The sequence below is a fragment of the Pleurodeles waltl genome, chromosome 4_2, assembly GCF_031143425.1.
Source record: "Pleurodeles waltl isolate 20211129_DDA chromosome 4_2, aPleWal1.hap1.20221129, whole genome shotgun sequence".
In the NCBI taxonomy this organism is placed as follows: Eukaryota; Metazoa; Chordata; class Amphibia; order Caudata; family Salamandridae; genus Pleurodeles; species Pleurodeles waltl.
In genome coordinates, this window is record NC_090443.1 from 385,150,331 (window position 1) to 385,172,018 (window position 21,688).

The following is a 21,688-nucleotide window of genomic DNA, read 5'->3' on the forward strand; positions in this document are numbered from 1 at the left end:
ACCCTCTTTGTGCCTCCTCCCTGAGGGGACGGGGACACATCCCTATTCCTATTGGGGGAATCCTCCAAAATCAAGATGGAGGATTTCTAAAGGCAGGGGTCACCTCAGCTCAGGACACCTTAGGGGCTGTCCTGACTGGTGGGTGACTCCTCCTTGTTTTTCTCATTATCTCCCCTGGACCTGCCGCCAAAAGTGGGGGCTGTGTCCAGGGGGCGGGCATCTCCACTAGCTCATGTGACTCCAGAAAAGATTCCCACTGCAAAAGGGGCACTTTCCTACAACAGAATAGAGGAAAATTACTATATCGCAACTCAGTTTAGATTTCCCACACAGCCCCTGGGGTGTGTGTACAAAGGCAGCAACTGCGCGACAAATCAAACCTTAAGATGGAATATTTAAAGACTACGTATATCTAAATCTATGAGGCAAAAAGAATAAGGGAAATTGTTAGAACTCTCTACCCAACTAAATTCTGCAGAAAGATACCACAGGATACCACAGGTCTCGCAGAGCTAACCTTAAGGGCCCAGCTCACTGGAGATACAAATCAAGTCAAATATATATATGAATAAGGGCTTTTAAAGCCTCAAAAGTGCTTGATACTGAAAGGCACTGACTGCATCAATAAAGAAGATTTTATCCTCTTAGTCTGTTACAGGGGAAATTTAAAGGCATTGAAAAACAGACTGGCATGCATTGTAACAGTGACTCACCTTCAGCCATTGTTTCTCTGTGAGGGAGTCACTGTAGTCCACTTCTCGGCGATGTCGTGAGCCCCTACCAAACATCTTCTCAGCCTCTTCCTCACAGGTGAGTCGCTCCACCTCAGCATCATCCTTGAGGATCCAGGATGGGAGTTCATCCTCCTCCATCAGCCGGGGCTTGCGTTTGGGATTGCGGGCCTCCTCCCGTCGGCGGTCAAGGTCCATGCGCTGAAGTCAAATAACGGAATAAAGAATGAAAAGAGGAGACACACTTCTAAATTTGGATATTTGGCACTGGCAGAATTACCAGAGCGCTGCAATTTACGATTACCATGTTTTATTTTACATATTTCGGCATAACAGTTTTTAGAGCTTCAGAACTTAATACAGCACTGTACATTACACCACAGATTGAGGGAGGGGAGAGGAAAAGATTACTTACCCTGTAAGCACTTGTTCGTGGCATATAGTGCTACTGTTTCACATGCTGTGCATACTCATGCAATCAGGATCGGGCTCGGACTTGTGCAAGTTGTTTTTCTTTGAAGATGTCTTTTCGAGTCACAAGGTATAGTGTTTAGCAGGATCCCAGTGAACTACAGTTCACTTCAGAGAGTGAAAAACCACCTTTTAGAGTCATTTAAGGGCTCTCTCGTGGGAGGGTCCTCAGATTCGTCAAGCAAGACTCTACAAGACATCTTCTGCACCTGCCCTCTGGAACTGCTGCTGATCCTCCCCTGGAACCAAACAAGTCTGCTTCTGGTGGGAAGACTCCCACTGCAACATTGTTTCTCTGGATCCTGCAAGAATCCCACAACATCCAAGGCTGTGCATACTCAAGGATCACAAGGATTCTGTTTGCACCAGGAAGCATGAAGGGATCTCTGTTGGAGTGCAGGAGTCACTCCCCTGCAACCGCAAGCACCTCATGGCATTGTCGACTGCTTGGTGGGGTCTCATCGCTGGACATCCGAAGATCCTGTTTCAAAGGTGATGAGTCTGTAGCCTCCTATGGGTCCTGCTCATCTTCTATCCAAGATGGGAGACTGTAGACCCCTGCTCCTGTCACTGGACTGGCAGACCTGTGCCCCGTGACTGTTGCATTTGCCAAGGCTTCCTGACTCTTCCTCCAGGAGATCTTCTGTCTCCTAGAAGCCCTGGCCCCCATCACTTTTCAGCACGAAAATCAGCTCCTGCGATATGGAACTTCTGTTCTGCTGGGCTCGTAAGGCCTCCTGTGTCCGTGGCCTGTGGGTCACTTGTGAGGGCTCCACCGACTTGTTGGCCTTCATGTGTGCTGACTGCCAGCTCCGACTTTCTCTCTCCCCCTGCCTCCCCTTCCCAACAAAGGTCGTCTCCTGGCCTTGCTGGTCCCCACAACTTTGAAAATATCTCTTCTGCTCCTAATTGCTCTTGCCAGTGCTTGTTTGTGACCTTGCTGGTTATTGACCCTCCTACAATCCGGCGACCGACGAGAGAGAGAGCGTGTAGGTGACTCCTGGGATCTCCATCGACTTCTGCACCCCGCAGCTGGACTTCTTCCGCCGACTTGCCGGAACTTCATCTTCAGAAGGATGGGCATTGCCATCTGCAGCAACTGCACAATCCGAGGCATCCACAGTCTTCAGAGAGTCCCTTCGCCTCTCTGCATCTGGGTTCCTGGTGTAGGTACTCCTGCCTTCTGGGTATCATGGGGTAGGGGCACTTTTCATCCATCCACTTGCCTGCTGGTTTCCTCATGGTCCGCTGGGAAGGGTCCTGCATTCCACAAACTCCAACCACTACTCTGTGTTAGCCTATGGAACAACTGGATAGGAAACTAACTTACTCCTGCTTGCTGGGCTCACCTACTGTACTTACATCTGGTGTTCCTAACTGGCCCCAGCCCATAGCTAACCACCACATTTGGCTGGAGTCCCACTTTCACATTCCACTATTTTTTAGTACATGGTTTGATCCTCCCCCAAGGCATTGCATATTTCTGTGCTATTTTTGATGGTTAATATATGTGTATAATTGAATGTAATATCTCCAAAAGGAGTTCCTTTCAGGTGTGAAAAGCTACTGTGTGACTTCAGTGGTATTGCAAAGGCTATGCACTCCTCCTAGATAAGTCTTGGCTGCTCATCCACAGTTACCTCTAAAGAGCCCTGACTTCCTAGACATTGTCTTTATTCTCTAATAGGGGTTGCCTGGTCCTGGTATAAGGTGCCAAGGCCATAGTTGTCCACCACATACCAGGCCAGCTTCCTACATCTGCATATTTCTCCCTCGCAGTCAAAGGTTTGTCTTTGCCTTTGTCTGCAAAGGAGAACCAAAGGATAGCAACTCACTGCCTCCAAGGGACCCTCTGTACCTTACAGGCCCTCTCTGAAGCAGTCATACACTTGTGGATGCCGCCCCCAGGCTTGTAAGTGGGACTAGCCTACTGGGATTCCTGGAATCAAAGGAATCTCCCCTGGACTCTCTTATGCTACCACCTTGTGGCTCTAAGCGAAAATTCATATACGCCTGTCTCAGTAAACTGAACTCCCTTATCTAGGGATCCCTCATCAGAGCAGAAGCTGAGGATGAGGCAGGTGCACTCCTCCTGTGGACACACTCAATAACCCTGGGGAAATAAAAGTGGGTATACTGCTATGACCCTCTCTTGTGATATCAACAAAACTCCCTGCAGTGTCAAGGTTTTCCACAGCACCCTCATTGTCCTGCCCAGTGTGGTCAGATGAAGTTCCTGGTACCTCCCTTTCCAACACAGGGGGTTCACTCTCATCATCTAAAAATAAAGTACTTTATTATAGTAACACTGAACATACTTGTAGGCGGTCCCCCTTGTAAGGAAATGCCTCCTTGGCATGGTTACCCCCTGACTTTTTGCCTTTGCTGATGCTAAGTTTTGATTTGAAAGTGTGCTGAGGCCTGCTAATCAGGCCCCAGCACCAGTGTTCTTTACCTAACCTGTACTTTTGTTTCCACAACTGGAACACCCTGGCATCCAGGTAAGACCCTTGTAGCTGGTACCCCTGGGACCAAGGGCCCTGAAGCCAAGGAAGGTCTCTAAGGGCTGCAGCATATCTTATGCCACCCTGGGCACCCCTCACTCAGCACAGACACACTGCTTGCCAGCTTGTGTGTGCTAGTGGGGATAAAAAGACTAAGTCGACATGGCACTCCCCTCAGGGTGCCAGGCCAACCTCAAACTGCCTATGCAGTATAGGTAAGACACCCCTCTAGCAGGCCTTACAGCCCTAAGGCAGGGTGCACTATACCATAGGTGAGGGTACCAGTGCATGAGCATGGTACCCCTACAGTGTCTAAACAAAACCTTAGACATTGTAAGTGCAGGGTAGCCATAAGAGTATATGGTCTGGGAGTCTGTCAAACACGAACTCCACAGCACCATAATGGCTACACTGAAAACTGGGAAGTTTGGTGTAAGGAAATGCCTCCTTGGCATGGTTGCCCCCTGACTTTTTGCCTTTGCTGATGCTATGTTTACAATTGAAAGTGTGCTGAGGCCTGCTAACCAGGCCCCAGCACCAGTGTTCTTTCCCTAACCTGTACTTTTGTATCCACAATTGGCAGACCCTGGCATCCAGATAAGTCCCTTGTAACTGGTACTTCTAGTACCAAGGGCCCTGATGCCAAGGAAGGTCTCTAAGGGCTGCAGTATGTCTTATGCCACCCTGGAGACCTCTCACTCAGCACAGACACACTGCTTGCCAGCTTGTGTGTGCTAGTGAGGACAAAACGAGTAAGTCGACATGGCACTCCCCTCAGGGTGCCATGCCAGCCTCTCACTGCCTATGCAGTATAGGTAAGACACCCCTCTAGCAGGCCTTACAGCCCTAAGGCAGGGTGCACTATACCATAGGTGAGGGTACCAGTGCATGAGCATGGTACCCCTACAGTGTCTAAACAAAACCTTAGACATTGTAAGTGCAGGGTAGCCATAAGAGTATATGGTCTGGGAGTTTGTCAAACACGAACTCCACAGCACCATAATGGCTACACTGAAAACTGGGAAGTTTGGTATCAAACTTCTCAGCACAATAAATGCACACTGATGCCAGTGTACATTTTATTGCAAAATACACCCCAGAGGGCACCTTAGAGGTGCCCCCTGAAACTTAACCGACTATCTGTGTAGGCTGACTAGTTCCAGCAGCCTGCCACACTAGAGACATGTTGCTGGCCCCATGGGGAGAGTGCCTTTGTCACTCTGAGGCCAGTAACAAAGCCTGCACTGGGTGGAGATGCTAACACCTCCCCCAGGCAGGAGCTGTAACACCTGGCGGTGAGCCTCAAAGGCTCACCCCTTTGTCACAGCACCGCAGGACACTCCAGCTAGTGGAGTTGCCCGCCCCCTCCGGCCCGGCCCCCCACTTTTGGCGGCAAGGCCGGAGAAAATAATGAGAATAACAAGGAGGAGTCACTGGCCAGTCAGGACAGCCCCTAAGGTGTCCTGAGCTGAGGTGACTCTAACTTTTAGAAATCCTCCATCTTGCAGATGGAGGATTCCCCCAATAGGGTTAGGATTGTGACCCCCTCCCCTTGGGAGGAGGCACAAAGAGGGTGTACCCACCCTCAGGGCTAGTAGCCATTGGCTACTAACCCCCCAGACCTAAACACGCCCTTAAATTTAGTATTTAAGGGCTACCCTGAACCCTAGAAAATTAGATTCCTGCAACTACAAGAAGAAGGACTGCCCAGCTGAAAACCCCTGCAGAGGAAGACCAGAAGACGACAACTGCCTTGGCTCCAGAAACTCACCGGCCTGTCTCCTGCCTTCCAAAGAACTCTGCTCCAGCGACGCCTTCCAAAGGGACCAGCGACCTCTGAATCCTCTGAGGACTGCCCTGCTTCGACGACGACCAGAAACTCCCGAGGACAGCGGACCTGCTCCAAAAAGACTGCAACTTTGTTTCAAGGAGCAGCTTTAAAGACCCTGCAATCTCCCCGCAAGAAGCGTGAGACTTGCAACACTGCACCCGGCGACCCCGACTCGGCTGGTGGAGAACCAATACCTCAGGGAGGACCCCCGGACTACTCTACGACTGTGAGTACCAAAACCTGTCCCCCCTGAGCCCCCACAGCGCCGCCTGCAGAGGGAATCCCGAGGCTTCCCCTGACCACGACTCTCTGAAACCTAAGTCCCGACGCCTGGAAAAGACCCTGCACCCGCAGCCCCCAGGACCTGAAGGACCGGACTTTCACTGGAGAAGTGACCCCCAGGAGTCCCTCTCCCTCGCCCAAGTGGAGGTTTCCCCAAAGAAGCCCCCCCTTGCCTGCCTGCAGCGCTGAAGAGATCCGTTGATCTCTCATAGACTAACATTGCGAACCCGACGCTTGTTTCTACACTGCACCCGGCCGCCCCCGCGCTGCTGAGGGTGAAATTTCTGTGTGGGCTTGTGTCCCCCCCGGTGCCCTACAAAACCCCCCTGGTCTGCCCTCCGAAGACGCGGGTACTTACCTGCAAGCAGACCGGAACCGGGGCACCCCCTTCTCTCCATTCTAGCCTATGCGTTTTGGGCACCACTTTGAACTCTGCACCTGACCGGCCCTGAGCTGCTGGTGTGGTGACTTTGGGGTTGCTCTGAACCCCCAACGGTGGGCTACCTTGGACCAAGAACTGAACCCTGTAAGTGTCTTACTTACCTGGTAAAACTAACAAAAAACTTACCTCCCCCAGGAACTGTGAAAATTGCACTAAGTGTCCACTTTTAAAGTAGCTATTTGTGAATAACTTGAAAAGTATACATGCAATTGAAATGATTCAAAGTTCCTAATGTACTTACCTGCAATACCTTTCAAACAAGATATTACATGTTAAATTTGAACCTGTGGTTCTTAAAATAAACTAAGAAAATATATTTTTCTATAACAAAACCTATTGGCTGGATTTGTCTCTGAGTGTGTGTACCTCATTTATTGTCTATGTGTATGTACAACAAGTGCTTAACACTACTCCTTGGATAAGCCTACTGCTCGACCACACTACCACAAAATAGAGCATTAGTATTATCTATTTTTACCACTATTTTACCTCTAAGGGGAACCCTTGGACTCTGTGCATGCTATTCCGTACTTTGAAATAGCACATACAGAGCCAACTTCCTACATTGGTGGATCAGCGGTGGGGTACAAGACTTTGCATTTGCTGGACTACTCAGCCAATACCTGATCACACGACAAATTCCAAAATTGTCATTAGAAATTGACTTTTTGCAATTTGAAAAGTTTTCTAAATTCTTAAAAGACCTGCTAGGGCCTTGTGTTAGATCCTGTTTAGCATTTCTTTTAGAGTTTAAAAGTTTGTAAAAGTTTGAATTAGATTCTAGAACCAGTTGTAGATTCTTAAAAAGTATTCCAACTTTTAGAAGCAAAATGTCTAGCACAGATGTGACTGTGGTGGAACTCGACACCACACCTTACCTCCATCTTAAGATGAGGGAGCTAAGGTCACTCTGTAAAATAAAGAAAATAACAATGGGCCCCAAACCTACCAAAATACAGCTCCAGGAGCTTCTGGCAGAGTTTGAAAAGGCCAACCCCTCTGAGGGTGGCAACTCAGAGGAAGAGGATAGTGACTTGGAGGAAAATTCCCCCCTACCAGTCCTATCTAGGGAGAACAGGGTCTCTCAAACCCTGACTCCAAAAATAATAGTCAGAGATGCTGGTTCCCTCACAGGAGAGACCAACACCTCTGAAATCACTGAGGATAACTCCAGTGAAGAGGACATCCAGTTAGCCAGGATGGCCAAAAGATTGGCTTTGGAAAGACAGATCCTAGCCATAGAGAGGGAAAGACAAGAGATGGGCCTAGGACCCATCAATGGTGGCAGCAACATAAATAGGGTCAGAGATTCTCCTGACATGTTGAAAATCCCTAAAGGGATTGTAACTAAATATGAAGATGGTGATGACATCACCAAATGGTTCACAGCTTTTGAGAGGGCTTGTGTAACCAGAAAAGTGAACAGATCTCACTGGGGTGCTCTCCTTTGGGAAATGTTCACAGGAAAGTGTAGGGATAGACTCCTCACACTCTCTGGACAAGATGCAGAATCTTATGACCTCATGAAGGGTACCCTGATTGAGGGCTTTGGATTCTCCACTGAGGAGTATAGGATTAGATTCAGGGGGGCTCAAAAATCCTCGAGCCAGACCTGGGTTGACTTTGTAGACTACTCAGTAAAAACACTAGATGGTTGGATTCAAGGCAGTGGTGTAAGTAATTATGATGGGCTGTACAATTTATTTGTGAAAGAACACCTGTTAAGTAATTGTTTCAATGATAAACTGCATCAGCATCTGGTAGACCTAGGACCAATTTCTCCCCAAGAATTGGGAAAGAAGGCGGACCATTGGGTCAAGACTAGGGTGTCCAAAACTTCCACAGGGGGTGACCAAAAGAAAGGGGTCACAAAACCTCCCCAGGGGAAAGGTGGTGAGACAGCCAAAAATAAAAATAGTCAAGAGTCTTCTAAAGGCCCCCAAAAACCTGCACAGGAGGGTGGGCCCAGAGCCTCTTCACAAAACAATCCTGGGTACAAGGGTAAAAACTTTGATCCCAAAAAGGCCTGGTGTCGAAACTGTAGTCAGTCTGGACACCAAACTGGAGACAAGGCCTGTCCCAAGAAAAGTTCCACTCCAAACTCCAATCCAGGTAACACTGGAATGGCTAGTCTCCAAGTGGGATCAACAGCGTGCCCAGAGCAAATCAGGGTCCACACTGAAGCTACTCTAGTCTCTGAGGGTGGGGTGGATTTAGCCACACTAGCTGCCTGGCCCCCTAACATGCAAAAATACAGGCAGCAGCTCTTTATTAATGGGACAAGTGTAGAGGGCCTGAGGGATACAGGTGCCAGTGTCACCATGGTGACAGAGAAACTGGTTTCCCCTGGCCAATACCTGACTGGAAAAACTTATACAGTCACCAATGCTGACAATCAAACTAAAGCACATCCCATGGCAATGGTAACTTTAGAATGGGGAGGGGTCAATGGCCTGAAACAGGTGGTGGTCTCCTCAAACATCCCAGTAGACTGTCTGCTTGGAAATGACCTGGAGTCCTCAGCATGGGCTGAGGAAGAACTAAAAACCCATGCAGCCATGCTGGGTATCCCTGAACTGGTGTGTGTAAAAACAAGAGCACAGTGCAAGGCACAGGGTGAAAAAGTAGAGCTGGAGTCTGGAAAAATGGCCCAGCCTACCAAGAGAAAAGGAAAGTCAGTTGGGAAACCAACTGCAACACAGTCAGAAAAAGGGAACCTCTCTTCTCAGGAAGAAGTTCTGCCCTCTGAGGGAACTGAGCCTTTGGAGCTTGAACCTTATCAGGTTGAGCTCTTGGGCCCAGGGGGACCCTCAAGGGAGGAGCTGTGTAAGGGACAAGAAACCTGTCCCTCTCTTGAAGGCCTTAGGCAGCAAGCTGCTGAAGAGTCCAAGGGCAAGAAAAATGGAACACATAGGGTCTATTGGGAAGATGGACTCCTGTACACTGAGGCCAGAGACCCCAAACCTGGTGCCACTAGGAGAGTGGTAGTGCCTCAGTCGTTCAGAGAGTTTATTCTGACCTTAGCCCATGATATTCCCATTGCTGGGCATTTGGGACAAACCAAGACGTGGGAGAGGTTAGTCAACCACTTCTACTGGCCCAATATGTCCCAGAAGGTTAAGGAGTTTTGCCTCTCCTGCCCCACCTGTCAATCCAGTGGTAAGACAGGTGGGCACCCAAAGGCCCCCCTCATTCCACTTCCAGTGGTGGGGGTCCCCTTTGAAAGAGTGGGTGTGGACATAGTTGGTCCACTGGAACCTCCCACAGCCTCAGGAAATATGTACATCCTAGTAGTAGTGGATCATGCTACTAGGTATCCTGAAGCTATTCCCCTTAGGTCGACTACTGCCCCTGCAGTAGCCAAGGCCCTCATTGGTATCTTTACCAGAGTGGGTTTCCCTAAGGAGGTGGTGTCTGACAGAGGTACCAACTTCATGTCAGCATACCTAAAACACATGTGGAATGAGTGTGGAGTGACTTACTGTAGGAAGTTGGCTCTGTATGTGCTATTTCAAAGTAAGGAATAGCATGCACAGAGTCCAAGGGTTCCCCTTAGAGGTAAAATAGTGGTAAAAAGAGATAATACTAATGCTCTATTTTGTGGTAGTGTGGTCGAGCAGTAGGCTTATCCAAGGAGTAGTGTTAAGCATTTGTTGTACATACACATAGACAATAAATGAGGTACACACACTCAGAGACAAATCCAGCCAATAGGTTTTGTTATAGAAAAATATCTTTTCTTAGTTTATTTTAAGAACCACAGGTTCCAATTCTACATGTAATATCTCATTCGAAAGGTATTGCAGGTAAGTACTTTAGGAACTTCAAATCATAAAAATTGCATGTATACTTTACAAGTTATTGACAAATAGCTGTTTTAAAAGTGGACACTTAGTGCAATTTTCACAGTTCCTGGGGGAGGTAAGTTTTTTGTTAGTTTTACCAGGTAAGTAAGACACTTACAGGGTTCAGTTCTTGGTCCAAGGTAGCCCACCGTTGGAGGTTCAGAGCAACCCCAAAGTCACCACACCAGCAGCTCAGGGCCGGTCAGGTGCAGAGTTCAAAGTGGTGCCCAAAACACATAGGCTAGAATGGAGAGAAGGGGGTGCCCCGGTTCCGGTCTGCTTGCAGGTAAGTACCCGCGTCTTCGGAGGGCAGACCAGGGGGGTTTTGTAGGGCACCGGGGGGGACACAAGCCCACACAGAAATTTCACCCTCAGCGGCGCGGGGGCGGCCGGGTGCAGTGTAGAAACAAGCGTCGGGTTCGCAATGTTAGTCTATGAGAGATCTCGGGATCTCTTCAGCGCTGCAGGCAGGCAAGGGGGGGGTTCCTCGGGGAAACCTCCACTTGGGCAAGGGAGAGGGACTCCTGGGGGTCACTTCTCCAGTGAAAGTCCGGTCCTTCAGGTCCTGGGGGCTGTGGGTGCAGGGTCTCTCCCAGGCGTCGGGACTTAGGATTCAAAGAGTTGCGGTCAGGGGAAGCCTCGGGATTCCCTCTGCAGGTGGCGCTGTGGGGGCTCAGGGGGGACAGGTTTTGGTACTCACAGTATCAGAGTAGTCCTGGGGTCCCTCCTGAGGTGTTGGATCTCCACCAGCCGAGTCGGGGTCGCCGGGTGCAGGGTTGCAAGTCTCACGCTTCTTGCGGGGAGCTTGCAGGGTTCTTTCAAGGCTGCTGGAAACAAAGTTGCAGCCTTTCTTGGAGCAGGTCCGCTGTCCTCGGGAGTTTCTTGTCTTTTCGAAGCAGGGGCAGTCCTCAGAGGATGTCGAGGTCGCTGGTCCCTTTGGAAGGCGTCGCTGGAGCAGGATCTTTGGAAGGCAGGAGACAGGCCGGTGAGTTTCTGGAGCCAAGGCAGTTGTCGTCTTCTGGTCTTCCTCTGCAGGGATTTTCAGCTAGGCAGTCCTTCTTCTTGTAGTTGCAGGAATCTAATTTTCTAGGGTTCAGGGTAGCCCTTAAATACTAAATTTAAGGGCGTGTTTAGGTCTGGGGGGTTAGTAGCCAATGGCTACTAGCCCTGAGGGTGGGTACACCCTCTTTGTGCCTCCTCCCAAGGGGAGGGGGTCACAATCCTAACCCTATTGGGGGAATCCTCCATCTGCAAGATGGAGGATTTCTAAAAGTCAGAGTCACCTCAGCTCAGGACACCTTAGGGGCTGTCCTGACTGGCCAGTGACTCCTCCTTGTTGCTTTCTTTGTTCCCTCCAGCCTTGCCGCCAAAAGTGGGGGCCGTGGCCGGAGGGGGCGGGCAACTCCACTAAGCTGGAGTGCCCTGCTGGGCTGTGACAAAGGGGTGAGCCTTTGAGGCTCACCGCCAGGTGTCACAGCTCCTGCCTGGGGGAGGTGTTAGCATCTCCACCCAGTGCAGGCTTTGTTACTGGCCTCAGAGTGACAAAGGCACTCTCCCCATGGGGCCAGCAACATGTCTCTAGTGTGGCAGGCTGCTGGAACTAGTCAGCCTACACAGACAGTCGGTTAAGTTTCAGGGGGCACCTCTAAGGTGCCCTCTGTGGTGTATTTTACAATAAAATGTACACTGGCATCAGTGTGCATTTATTGTGCTGAGAAGTTTGATACCAAACTTCCCAGTTTTCAGTGTAGCCATTATGGTGCTGTGGAGTTCGTGTTTGACAGACTCCCAGACCATATACTCTTATGGCTACCCTGCACTTACAATGTCTAAGGTTTTGTTTAGACACTGTAGGGGTACCATGCTCATGCACTGGTACCCTCACCTATGGTATAGTGCACCCTGCCTTAGGGCTGTAAGGCCTGCTAGAGGGGTGTCTTACCTATACTGCATAGGCAGTGAGAGGCTGGCATGGCACCCTGAGGGGAGTGCCATGTCGACTTACTCGTTTTGTCCTCACTAGCACACACAAGCTGGCAAGCAGTGTGTCTGTGCTGAGTGAGAGGTCTCCAGGGTGGCATAAGACATGCTGCAGCCCTTAGAGACCTTCCTTGGCATCAGGGCCCTTGGTACTAGAAGTACCAGTTACAAGGGACTTATCTGGATGCCAGGGTCTGCCAATTGTGGATACAAAAGTACAGGTTAGGGAAAGAACACTGGTGCTGGGGCCTGGTTAGCAGGCCTCAGCACACTTTCAATTGTAAACATAGCATCAGCAAAGGCAAAAAGTCAGGGGGCAACCATGCCAAGGAGGCATTTCCTTACACTTACAAATTCACTACACCATACCATCCACAAACTAATGGCTTAGTTGAGAGATTCAACAAGACATTAAAAGGCATGATCATGGGGCTCCCAGAAAAACTCAAAAGGAGATGGGATGTCCTCTTGCCATGTCTGCTTTTCGCTTACAGAGAGGTGCCACAGAAGGGAGTAGGATTCTCACCCTTTGAACTTCTGTTTGGCCACCCTGTAAGGGGACCACTTGCTCTTGTTAAAGAAGGCTGGGAGAGACCTCTTCATGAGCCTAAACAGGACATAGTGGACTATGTACTTGGCCTTCGCTCTAGAATGGCAGAGTACATGGAAAAGGCAACCAAAAACCTTGAGGCCAGCCAACAGCTCCAGAAGTTTTGGTATGACCAAAAGGCTGCACTGGTTGAGTTCCAACCAGGACAGAAAGTCTGGGTTCTAGAGCCTGTGGCTCCCAGGGCACTCCAGGACAAATGGAGTGGCCCTTACCCAGTGCTAGAAAGGAAGAGTCAGGTCACCTACCTGGTGGACCTGGGCACAAGCAGGAGCCCCAAGAGGGTGATCCATGTGAACCGCCTTAAGCTCTTCCATGACAGGGCTGATGTGAATCTGTTGATGGTAACAGATGAGGATCAGGAGGCAGAGAGTGAACCTCTCCCTGATCTTCTGTCATCAGACCCAAAAGATGGCACAGTAGATGGAGTGATCTACTCAGACACCCTCTCTGGCCAACAGCAAGCTGATTGTAGGAGAGTCCTACAACAGTTTCCTGAACTCTTCTCCTTAACCCCTGGTCAGACACACCTGTGTACCCATGATGTGGACACAGGAGACAGCATGCCTGTCAAAAACAAAATCTTTAGACAGTCTGACCATGTTAAGGAAAGCATCAAGGTGGAAGTCCACAAGATGCTGGAATTGGGAGTAATTGAGCGCTCTGACAGCCCCTGGGCTAGCCCAGTGGTCTTAGTCCCCAAACCTCACACCAAAGATGGAAAGAAAGAGATGAGGTTTTGTGTGGACTACAGAGGGCTCAATTCTGTCACCAAGACAGATGCTCATCCAATTCCTAGAGCTGATGAGCTCATAGATAAATTAGGTGCTGCCAAATTCCTAAGTACCTTTGACTTGACAGCAGGGTACTGGCAAATAAAAATGGCACCTGGAGCAAAAGAGAAAACAGCATTCTCCACACCTGATGGGCATTATCAGTTTACTGTTATGCCCTTTGGTTTAAAGAATGCCCCTGCCACCTTCCAAAGGTTGGTGAATCAAGTCCTTGCTGGCTTGGAGTCCTTTAGCACAGCTTATCTTGATGATATTGCTGTCTTTAGCTCCACCTGGCAGGATCACCTGGTCCACCTGAAGAAGGTTTTGAAGGCTCTGCAATCTGCAGGCCTCTCTATCAAGGCATCCAAATGCCAGATAGGGCAGGGAACTGTGGTTTACTTGGGCCACCTTGTAGGTGGAGGCCAAGTTCAGCCACTCCAACCCAAGATCCAGACTATTCTGGACTGGGTAGCTCCAAAAACCCAGACTCAAGTCAGGGCATTCCTTGGCTTGACTGGGTATTACAGGAGGTTTGTGAAGGGATATGGATCCATTGTGACAGCCCTCACTGAACTCACCTCCAAGAAAATGCCCAAGAAAGTGAACTGGACTGTGGAATGCCAACAGGCCTTTGACACCCTGAAACAAGCAATGTGCTCAGCACCAGTTCTAAAAGCTCCAGATTATTCTAAGCAGTTCATTGTGCAGACAGATGCCTCTGAACATGGGATAGGGGCAGTTTTGTCCCAAACAAATGATGATGGCCTTGACCAGCCTGTTGCTTTCATTAGCAGGAGGTTACTCCCCAGGGAGCAGCGTTGGAGTGCCATTGAGAGGGAGGCCTTTGCTGTGGTTTGGTCCCTGAAGAAGCTGAGACCATACCTCTTTGGGACTCACTTCCTAGTTCAAACTGACCACAGACCTCTCAAATGGCTGATGCAAATGAAAGGTGAAAATCCTAAACTGTTGAGGTGGTCCATCTCCCTACAGGGAATGGACTTTATAGTGGAACACAGACCTGGGACTGCCCATGCCAATGCAGATGGCCTTTCCAGGTTCTTCCACTTAGAAAATGAAGACTCTCTTGGGAAAGGTTAGTCTCATCCTCTTTCGTTTGGGGGGGGGTTGTGTAAGGAAATGCCTCCTTGGCATGGTTGCCCCCTGACTTTTTGCCTTTGCTGATGCTATGTTTACAATTGAAAGTGTGCTGAGGCCTGCTAACCAGGCCCCAGCACCAGTGTTCTTTCCCTAACCTGTACTTTTGTATCCACAATTGGCAGACCCTGGCATCCAGATAAGTCCCTTGTAACTGGTACTTCTAGTACCAAGGGCCCTGATGCCAAGGAAGGTCTCTAAGGGCTGCAGCATGTCTTATGCCACCCTGGAGACCTCTCACTCAGCACAGACACACTGCTTGCCAGCTTGTGTGTGCTAGTGAGGACAAAACGAGTAAGTCGACATGGCACTCCCCTCAGGGTGCCATGCCAGCCTCTCACTGTCTATGCAGTATAGGTAAGACACCCCTCTAGCAGGCCTTACAGCCCTAAGGCAGGGTGCACTATACCATAGGTGAGGGTACCAGTGCATGAGCATGGTACCCCTACAGTGTCTAAACAAAACCTTAGACATTGTAAGTGCAGGGTAGCCATAAGAGTATATGGTCTGGGAGTTTGTCAAACACGAACTCCACAGCACCATAATGGCTACACTGAAAACTGGGAAGTTTGGTATCAAACTTCTCAGCACAATAAATGCACACTGATGCCAGTGTACATTTTATTGCAAAATACACCCCAGAGGGCACCTTAGAGGTGCCCCCTGAAACTTAACCGACTATCTGTGTAGGCTGACTAGTTCCAGCAGCCTGCCACACTAGAGACATGTTGCTGGCCCCATGGGGAGAGTGCCTTTGTCACTCTGAGGCCAGTAACAAAGCCTGCACTGGGTGGAGATGCTAACACCTCCCCCAGGCAGGAGCTGTAACACCTGGCGGTGAGCCTCAAAGGCTCACCCCTTTTGTCACAGCACCGCAGGACACTCCAGCTAGTGGAGTTGCCCGCCCCCTCCGGCCCGGCCCCTACTTTTGGTGGCAAGGCCGGAGAAAATAATGAGAATAACAAGGAGGAGTCACTGGCCAGTCAGGACAGCCCCTAAGGTGTCCTGAGCTGAGGTGACTCTAACTTTTAGAAATCCTCCATCTTGCAGATGGAGGATTCCCCCAATAGGGTTAGGATTGTGACCCCCTCCCCTTGGGAGGAGGCACAAAGAGGGTGTACCCACCCTCAGGGCTAGTAGCCATTGGCTACTAACCCCCCAGACCTAAACACGCCCTTAAATTTAGTATTTAAGGGCTACCCTGAACCCTAGAAAATTAGATTCCTGCGACAACAAGAAGAAGGACTGCCCAGCTGAAAACCCCTGCAGAGGAAGACCAGAAGACGACAACTGCCTTGGCTCCAGAAACTCACCGGCCTGTCTCCTGCCTTCCAAAGAACTCTGCTCCAGCGACGCCTTCCAAAGGGACCAGCGACCTCTGAATCCTCTGAGGACTGCCCTGCTTCTACGACGACCAGAAACTCCCGAGGACAGCGGACCTGCTCCAAAAAGACTGCAACTTTGTTTCAAGGAGCAGCTTTAAAGACCCTGCAATATCCCCGCAAGAAGCGTGAGACTTGCAACACTGCACCCGGCGACCCCGACTCGGCTGGTGGAGAACCAATACCTCAGGGAGGACCCCCGGACTACTCTACGACTGTGAGTACCAAAACCTGTCCCCCCTGAGCCCCCACAGCGCCGCCTGCAGAGGGAATCCCGAGGCTTCCCCTGACCGCGACTCTCTGAAACCTAAGTCCCGACGCCTGGAAAAGACCCTGCACCCGCAGCCCCCAGGACCTGAAGGACCGGACTTTCACTGGAGAAGTGACCCCCAGGAGTCCCTCTCCCTCGCCCAAGTGGAGGTTTCCCCGAGGAAGCCCCCCCTTGCCTGCCTGCAGCGCTGAAGAGATCCGTTGATCTCTCATAGACTAACATTGCGAACCCGACGCTTGTTTCTACACTGCACCCGGCCGCCCCCGCGCTGCTGAGGGTGAAATTTCTGTGTGGGCTTGTGTCCCCCCCGGTGCCCTACAAAACCCCCCTGGTCTGCCCTCCGAAGACGCGGGTACTTACCTGCAAGCAGACCGGAACCGGGGCACCCCCTTCTCTCCATTCTAGCCTATGCGTTTTGGGCACCACTTTGAACTCTGCAGCTGACCGGCCCTGAGCTGCTGGTGTGGTGACTTTGGGGTTGCTCTGAACCCCCAACGGTGGGCTACCTTGGACCAAGAACTGAACCCTGTAAGTGTCTTACTTACCTGGTAAAACTAACAAAAAACTTACCTCCCCCAGGAACTGTGAAAATTGCACTAAGTGTCCACTTTTAAAGTAGCTATTTGTGAATAACTTGAAAAGTATACATGCAATTGAAATGATTCAAAGTTCCTAATGTACTTACCTGCAATACCTTTCAAACAAGATATTACATGTTAAATTTGAACCTGTGGTTCTTAAAATAAACTAAGAAAATATATTTTTCTATAACAAAACCTATTGGCTGGATTCGTCTCTGAGTGTGTGTACCTCATTTATTGTCTATGTGTATGTACAACAAGTGCTTAACACTACTCCTTGGATAAGCCTACTGCTCGACCACACTACCACAAAATAGAGCATTAGTATTATCTATTTTTACCACTATTTTACCTCTAAGGGGAACCCTTGGACTCTGTGCATGCTATTCCGTACTTTGAAATAGCACATACAGAGCCAACTTCCTACATTTGGTATCAAACTTCTCAGCACAATAAATGCACACTGATGCCAGTGTACATTTTATTGTAACATACACCCCAGAGGGCACCTTAGAGGTACCCCCTGAAACCTTAACCGACTATCCGTGTAGGCTGACTTGTTTAAGCAGCCTGCCACATACCAGACATGTTGCTGGCCACATGGGGTGAGTGCCTTTGTCACTCTGTGGCTAGTAACAAAGCCTGCACTGGGTGGAGATGCTATCACCTCCCCCAGGCAGGAGCTGTAACACCTGGCGGTGAGCCTCAAAGGCTCACCCCCTTTGTTACAGCACCCCAGGGCACTCCATCTAGTGGAGTTCCCCGCCCCCTCCGGCCACGGCCCCACTTTTGGCGGCAAGGCCGGAGGAATTAATGAGAAAAACAAGGAGGAGTCACTGGCCAGTCAGGACAGCCCCTAAGCTGTCCTGAGCTGAGGTGACTAACTTTTAGAAATCCTCCATCTTGCAGATGGAGGATTCCCCCAATAGGTTCAGGGATGTGCCCCCCTCCCCTCAGGAAGGAGGCACAAAGAGGGTGTAGCCACCCTCAGGGCTAATAGCCATTGGCTACTAACCCCCCAGACCTAAACACACCCCTAAATTCAGTATTTAGGGGCTCCCCAGAACCTAGCAAGATAGATTCCTGCAACCTAAGAAGAAGAGGACTGCTGAACTGAAAAACCTGCAGAGAAGACTGAGACACCAACTGCTTTGGCCCCAGCTCTATTGGTCTGTCTCCCCACTTCTAAAGACACTGCTCCAGGGACGCGTTCCACAGGGTCCAGCAACCTCAGAGGACTACCCTGCATCTAGAAGGACCAAGAACTCCTGAGGACAGCAGCTCTGTTCCACAAAGACTGCAACTTTAAAACAAAGAAGCAACTTTGAAACAACACACGTTTCCCGCCGGAAGCATGAGACTCTGCACTCTGCACCCGACGCCCCCGGCTCGACTTGTGGAGAACAAACACCACAGGGAGGACTCCCCGGTGACTACGAGACCGTGAGTAGCCAGAGTTGACCGCCCTGAGCCCCCCACAGCGACGCCTGCAGAGGGAATCCCGAGGCTCCCCCTGACCGCGACTGCCTGCTTCAAAGACCCGATGCCTGGTAAAGACTCTGCACCCGCAGCCCCCAGGACCTGAAGGATCCGACTTCTAGTGCAGGAGCGACCCCCAGGGGGCCCTCTCCCTTGCCCAGGTGGTGGCTACCCCGAGGAGCCCCCCCTTGCCTGCATCGCTGAAGAGACCCCTTGGTCTCCCATTGATTTCTATTGTGAACACGACGCTTGTTTGCACACTACACCCAGCCGCCCCCGTGCCGCTGAGGGTGTACTTTCTGTGTGGACTTGTGTCCCCCCCGGTACCCTACAAAACCCCCCTGGTCTTCCCTCCGAAGACGCGGGTACTTACCTGCTGGCAGACTGGGACCGGGACACCCCCTTCTCCATTGAAGCCTGTGTGTTTTGGGCACCACTTTGACCTCTGCACCTGACCGGCCCTGAGCTGCTGGTGTGGTAACTTTGGGGTTGCTCTGAACCCCCAACGGAGGGCTACCTTGGACCCAAACTTGAACCCCGTAGGTGGTTTACTTACCTGCAAAAACTAACTAACTCTTACTCCCCCCAGGAACTGTTGAAAATTGCACTGTCTACTTTTAAAATAGCTATATGTCACTTATGTGAAAACTGTATACGCTATTTAGCTAATTCAAAGTTCCTAAAGTTCCTACCTGAAATACCTTTCATTTGAAGTATTACTTGTAAATCTTGAACCTGTGGTTCTTAAAATAAACTAAGAAAATATATTTTTCTATACAAAAACCTATTGGCCTGGAATTGTCTCTGAGTGTGTGTTCCTCATTTATTGCCTGTGTGTGTTCCACAAATGCTTAACACTACTCCTTTGATAAGCCTACTGCTCGACCACACTACCACAAAATAGAGCATTAGTATTATCTCTTTTTGCCACTATCTTACCTCTAAGGGGAACCCTTGGACTCTGTGCATACTATTCCTTACTTTGAAATAGTGCATACAGAGCCAACTTCCTACAGCTACCCTTCACTTTTTGCCTGGTATCTGATTGATTTCAACTGAAAGTGCACTGGGTTCCTGTTAACCAGGTCCCCAGTAGCAGATCTCTTCCCAAAACAGCACAGTTGCTTCCTCAATTGGCAAAACCTTTAACACTCTCTAGTAAATGGTACCCTGGTACATAGGGCTTGGGGTACCAAAGAGGGTCCCTAAAGGCTACAGCACAAATTGGGCCACCCTCAGGGACCCCTCACCAAGGAAATGACAGACTGCCATTGCAGGCTGAGAGTCTTGTTGCAGACAAAAGTGAAAACACGGCATGGCACACAGCCTGTGTGGCATGGCACAGCCTATGTGCTATGTCCCCTAACACGGCATGCAATATATTTAAGTCACCCCTAAAGCAGGGTGCATTACATTATACGTGCGATTTTCAGACATAGCAAGTGACCAGGGAAGCCATTTAAATACATGTGCTGGACAGTGGTCAATACAAGTTCACCAGCTACATGATGGTTTCACTGAAGATAGGGAGGTTTGATATCAAACATCTTGTATTGGTGAACCCACATTGATGCCAGTGTTGGATTTACCAATACATGCACCCAGAGGGTACCTTAGAGGTGCCACCTGAAGCCTACCAGCCTTTGGTGCGCTTGCTGACCAGTTTCTCCCACCCTGCCACCCGTGACATTGTTCTGGACCCGTAGGGTGAGAGCCTTCTGCTTTCATGAGGTCCACAACAAAAGCATGTTGTAGGAAGTTGGCTCTGTATGCATTATTTCAAAGTAAGGAATAGTATGCACAGAGTCCAAGGGTTCGCCTTAGAGGTAAGATAGTGGCAAAAAGAGATAATACTAATAGTCTATTTTGTGGTAGTGTGGTCGAGCAGTAGGCTTATCAAAGGAGTAGTGTTAAGCATTTGTTGTACACACACAGGCAATAAATGAGGAACACACACTCAGAGACAATTCCAGGCCAATAGGTTTTTGTATAGAAAAATATATTTTCTTAGTTTATTTTAAGAACCACAGGTTCAAATTTTACATGTAATACTTTAAATGAAAGGTATTGCAGGTAGGTACTTTAGGAACTTTGAATAATCAAAATAGCATATACAGTCTTCACATAAATCACATATAGCTATTTTAAAACTAGACAGTGCAATTTTCAACAGTTCCTGGGGAGTAAGAGTTAGTTAGTTTTTGCAGGTAAGTAAACCACCTAAGGGGTTCAAGTTTGAGTCCAAGGTAGCCCACCGTTGGGGGTTCAGAGCAACCCCAAAGTTACCACACCAGCAGCTCAGGGTGGGTCAGGTGCAGAGTTCAAAGTGGTGCCCAAAATGAATAAGCTTCAATGGAGAAGGGGGTGCCCGGGTTCCAGTCTGCCAGCAGGTAAGTACCCACGTCTTCGGAGGGAAGACCAGGGGGGTTTTGTAGGGCACCCGGGGGGACACAAGTTAGCACAGAGAGTACACCCTCAGCAGCACAGGGCGGCCGGGTGCAGTGTGCAAACACGTCGGGTTTCCAATGGAAATCAATGGGAGACCAAGGGGTTTCTTCAGCGATGCAGGCAGGCAAGGGAGGGGGGCTCCTCGGGGTAGCCACCACCTGGGCAAGGGAGAGGGCCTCCTGGGGGTCACTCCTGCACTGGAGTTCCGATCTTTCAGGTCCTGGGGGCTGCGGGTGCAGAGTCTTTACCAGGCGTCGGGATCTGGGAAGCAGGCAGTCGCGGTTAGGGGGAGCCTCGTGATTCCCTCTGCAGGCGACGCTGTGGGGGCTCAGGGGGGGCAACTCTGGTTACTCACGGTCTCGTAGTCGCCGGGGAGTCCTCCCTGAAGTGTTGTTTCTCCACAAGTCGAGCCGGGGGCGTCGGGTGCAGAGTAGCAAGTCTCACGCTTCCGGCGGGAAACGCAGTTGTTTTAAAGTTGCTCCTTTGAAACAAAGTTGCAGTCTTGGGTGAACAGGGCCGCTGTCCTCTGGAGTTTCTTGGTCCTTCTAGAGCAGGGCAGTCCTCTGAGGATTCAGAGGTCGCTGGTCCCTGGGGAAAGCGTCGCTGGAGCAGTGTCTTTAGAAGGGGGGAGACAGGCCGGTAGAGCTGGGGCCAAAGCAGTTGGTGTCTCCGTCTTCTCTGCAGGGTTTTTCAGCTTAGCAGTCCTCTTCTTCTTAGGTTGCAGGAATCTGAGTTCCTAGGTTCTGCGGAGCCCTTAAATACTAAATTTAAGGGCGTGTTTAGGTCTGGGGGGTTAGTAGCCAATGGCTACTAGCCCTGAGGGTGGGTACACCCTCTTTGTGCCTCCTCCCAAGGGGAGGGGGGTCACATTCCTATCCCTATTGGGGGAATCCTCCATCTGCA

The 21,688-nt window shown here is 50.1% G+C and overlaps 1 protein-coding gene across 6 annotated transcripts in view; it reads right to left on the reverse strand.

Annotated features, from left to right (window-relative positions):
- SMARCA4 (SWI/SNF related BAF chromatin remodeling complex subunit ATPase 4) overlaps window positions 1–21,688 on the reverse strand; it is an 813,549-nt gene that overhangs the window by 300,172 nt on the left and 491,689 nt on the right. For all 6 annotated transcript variants that reach the window (XM_069231516.1, XM_069231512.1, XM_069231517.1 and 3 more), the window contains exon 28: window positions 714–932. In XM_069231516.1, coding sequence (XP_069087617.1) covers window positions 714–932 — 219 coding nt within the window. The remainder of the gene's footprint in view (window positions 1–713; window positions 933–21,688) is intronic.